The following is a 3,394-nucleotide window of genomic DNA, read 5'->3' as shown; positions in this document are numbered from 1 at the left end:
TGCTGCTGCTGCTGCTGCTGCTGCTGCTGCTGCTGCTGCTGCTGCTGCTGCTGCTGCTGCTACTGGCCATAAGGAAGTCTACGGGATCGGAAGGGGGCGTCTCCAGTGGGGATTCACCCAGAGAAGGCTCCTTAAAGGAAAGAGCTAAAGACCTGCACCAAACGCCGCAGCAGCAGAAGCAGCATAAGCAGCAGTAGCAGCAGCTGCAGCATCAGCGGCGGCAGCTGGAGCAGCAGCAGTGGAGGAAGTAAAAACAGAGCAGACGCAGCATCTAAAGAAACAGCAGCAGCAAAACAGCAGCAACAGCCGCAGCAGCAACAGCTGCGGCAGCAGCAGAAACAGCAGCAACAGCAGCAGCACGAGCAGCAGCAGCAGCAGCAGCAGCAGCAAACCTATCATAGGCGCGCATAATAGTTTGGTCGCCGAGAGGTTTTGCTGCAAAGGCGCTGGCGCCCCTGAAGACAGATGAATCCAACACAAAGGGGGTCCTCGCGTCCTCTGCTGCCTTTGCTGCTGCTGCTGCTGCTGCTGCCGCTGCTGCATCTTCAGCAGCAACAGCTGCTGCTGCTGCATCGGTGTCTAAGGCTGAAGGCAGCTGCACGGTGCTTGAGACCTCTTCTGGTTGGGTTGATGCTGCAGCAGACAAATCCACTGCAGCAGCATCTGTTGTTGTTGCTGCTGCTGTTGCTGCTGCTGCTGTTGCTGCTGATGCTGGTGACGCGAGGAAGAGACGGCGATGCCTTCGAGGGGAACTCTTTGCTGCTGCTGCTGCCTTTGCTGCTGCTGCTGGGGTAGGAGCCCACCCCAGTGGCGCTGCGGCAGGAGCGCTCCAGCCTCTCCAATGTGGCTGCTGCTGCTGCTGCAACCGAGAAGCAAATGCCTCGCAAGGACAGCAGCAGCAGCAACCCATACACAACAGTAGCAGCAGCAGAAACCTAGAAGAGCGCCGTAACTCCATAACAGCAGAAGGAGGCAACACTTGCATTCTCGGCTGCTGCTGCCCCGACTGCTGCAGCAGCAGCATGAGCTGCTGCAGCAGCAGCAGCTAAGATCTCTGCTGCTGGAGCAGCAAAGCCTTCGGCAGCAGCAGCAGCTAAGATCTCTGCTGCTGGAGCAGCAAAGCCTTCGGCAGCACCAGCAGCAAGGTTGCTTCTGCAGCAGAAAGGTTGCTACTGCAGCAGCAAGTGGGTGGCGGGGAGGTTTGCTGCTGCTGCTGCTGCTGCTGCTGCTAAGGGTATCCTCCTGCTGCTGAGGGCCCGGGGCCCCTGAGAGTTTACATTTGCTACTGCAGCAAGAGGCTAGCAGGACCTTTGGAGACACCGCAGCAAAAGGCAAACGCTGCAAGAAACAGAAGCTCTCTCTGTCTGCTGCATGCACTCCCTGGGTACAGACGCAGCCCACTGATTCCCACTGCTGCTGCTGCTGCCTCTAGTAATACTGCTGCTGCTGTTCCTGCCTCTGCTAATGCACGTGCCGGTGCTGCTGCTACTGCCGCTGCTGTTGCGGGTACTGCTGTTACTACGGCCGCTGCTGTTGGAGGTGCTGCTGCTGCAGCTGCTCTTGCTGCTGCTGCCGCTGTTGTTGCTGCTGCTTCTGTTGCTGTTGCTGCTGCTGCTACTGTTAGGAAGATAGCAGGCTGTGCTGCTGCTGAGGGATACTGCCCTTCGATTTGCAGCAGCAGCTGCGTGCAAGGAGAGCAGCGCAGAGTTGGGTAAAAGGAGTAATAAAAGAAGAAATTATAAAACCATTTTAGTAATAAAAGAAGAAATTATAAAACCATTTTCATAAGTTAATAAATAAAGGAAATTAAATGCACAAAGACAAAACTAAAAAGACAGGGGGCCCCCAGCAGCACGGGCCCCCGCTGACGAAAGGCCTTGCGCAGCGGCGGGGGGCCCCTGGGGGCCCCCCACGGGTATCTCTGTTCTGCGGCTTTATTTGCTTCCCAGGTTACTCAATTAAATTGGAAAGAGTAATTAAAATAAAAAGAAGAAATATATTTAACTATTTTCCCTAGAGTGGTTGCTAATAGCTGCAGCAAATAGAACCTTTGTGTGCAGCAGAGGAGAAGACGCAGCAAACGGGGGGCCCCAACCCCCCAGCTGCTGCAGTGTCTGATGGCTTTATCCACCTCAAAAGAATATTTGAATGAAAACGAGCGTTTGATTGGCATTTTTTGGTTTAGTTTTGTCATTCTTTACCGCATATTTTGACGCAGCAGTCTCAGGTGTACGAACACCTCAGTCTACTGACCACCACCGAAGCAGCAGCACAGGGCCCCCACGCGAGGAATAACGGAATATCTTCGCGCTGAGATGCCTCCTCTTCGATATATATTAAACTTAAACATCTTTTTATGAACTCCAAAGGCAACTGGGAAGCTGGGAGCCGCTCGGTGTTCCTGCTGCTGCTGCTGCTGCTGCTGCTGCTGCTGCTGAGTGCCGCATGCAATGCAGCACCTTCAGCAGCAGCGGCGGGCCTCGCGAGTTGTTGAGTCGTTTGAATGCCTCATCAGTAAGCGGCTGCCGCGTGACCTGCAACGACGGCAGCAGCAGCCGCAGCCACAGCAGCAGCAGCAGCAGTCACAGCAGCAGCAGCAGCAATGGGAGCGGTCCAGCCGCCTGATTGTTCGATCTGCTTCGAAGCGGCTACGTCTGACTTGGCTGCTGTATCCTGCGGACATGTATTTCACCTGAGGTGGTGAGCCCAAGGTCCAGGGCCCCCAGTGCGAAGGGATCCCCCTATAAAGGGGGCCACAGCTGCAGCAGCAGCAGCAGCAGCAGCAGCAGCAGCAGCAGCAGTGGGAGCGGTCCAGCCGCCTTGCACCTTCTGCTTCTGCGATTTACTACTGCTGCTGTTAGACTTGCTTGGGTCTAGGGGGAGAGGGAGGCGGTAGCAGAATGGATCATTTTGTGCTGCTTGTGCTGCTGCTGTTGCTGCTGTTGCTGCTGCTGCTGCTGCTGGGGTGTATGTACAGCGTAGAACAATGGCTAGCTAGCAGCGGCCATGGGAGTAGAGCGGGCTGCCCCATCTGCAGGACTCCGTGCGGCGCTCGCCTTAAACTGCGATTTCTTTGGAGTACCGCCAAAGCAGGCAAGGACCCCCAACGCTGGTATTAGGGTTTATATGTAGGGTTTAGGGTTTAGGGTTTAGGGTTTTGGGATAGGGGGGAAACCTTCTGCCTAGGATTTAGGGTTTGTCTTTCTTCTGGGGTTTGCAGAACCCTCGGCCGACGACGAGCCCGAGCCCCTCGTCGATCGATTGAGGGTAAGCCCCCTAAACCCTAAACCCTAAACCATTGAATCAGAACGAGGGTTTATTGTTTATGGTTTAGGGTTTAGGGTTCAGCTATTGTCTTGCATGAAATGCGGTGTTACAGGGAGAGCTCATGGCC

The 3,394-nt window shown here is 55.2% G+C and overlaps 1 protein-coding gene across 1 annotated transcript in view; it reads right to left on the bottom strand.

Annotated features, from left to right (window-relative positions):
- Positions 1 to 958, bottom strand: part of EAH_00047880 (hypothetical protein, conserved) — a gene marked incomplete at both ends in the record, with an annotated part of 4,520 nt that extends 3,562 nt beyond the window's left edge. Inside the window, 2 exons of the mRNA XM_013394532.1 lie at positions 64 to 152; positions 393 to 958. Coding sequence (XP_013249986.1) covers positions 64 to 152; positions 393 to 958 — 655 coding nt within the window. The remainder of the gene's footprint in view (positions 1 to 63; positions 153 to 392) is intronic.
- Positions 959 to 3,394: the final 2,436 nt, after the last annotated feature.

The sequence above is a fragment of the Eimeria acervulina genome, genomic scaffold (assembly GCF_000499425.1).
Source record: "Eimeria acervulina Houghton genomic scaffold, Eah_scaff742, whole genome shotgun sequence".
Lineage (NCBI taxonomy): Eukaryota > Apicomplexa > Conoidasida > Eucoccidiorida > Eimeriidae > Eimeria > Eimeria acervulina.
Note: the sequence above shows the minus strand (reverse complement) of the source record. Positions and strands in the feature narration are given on the sequence as shown.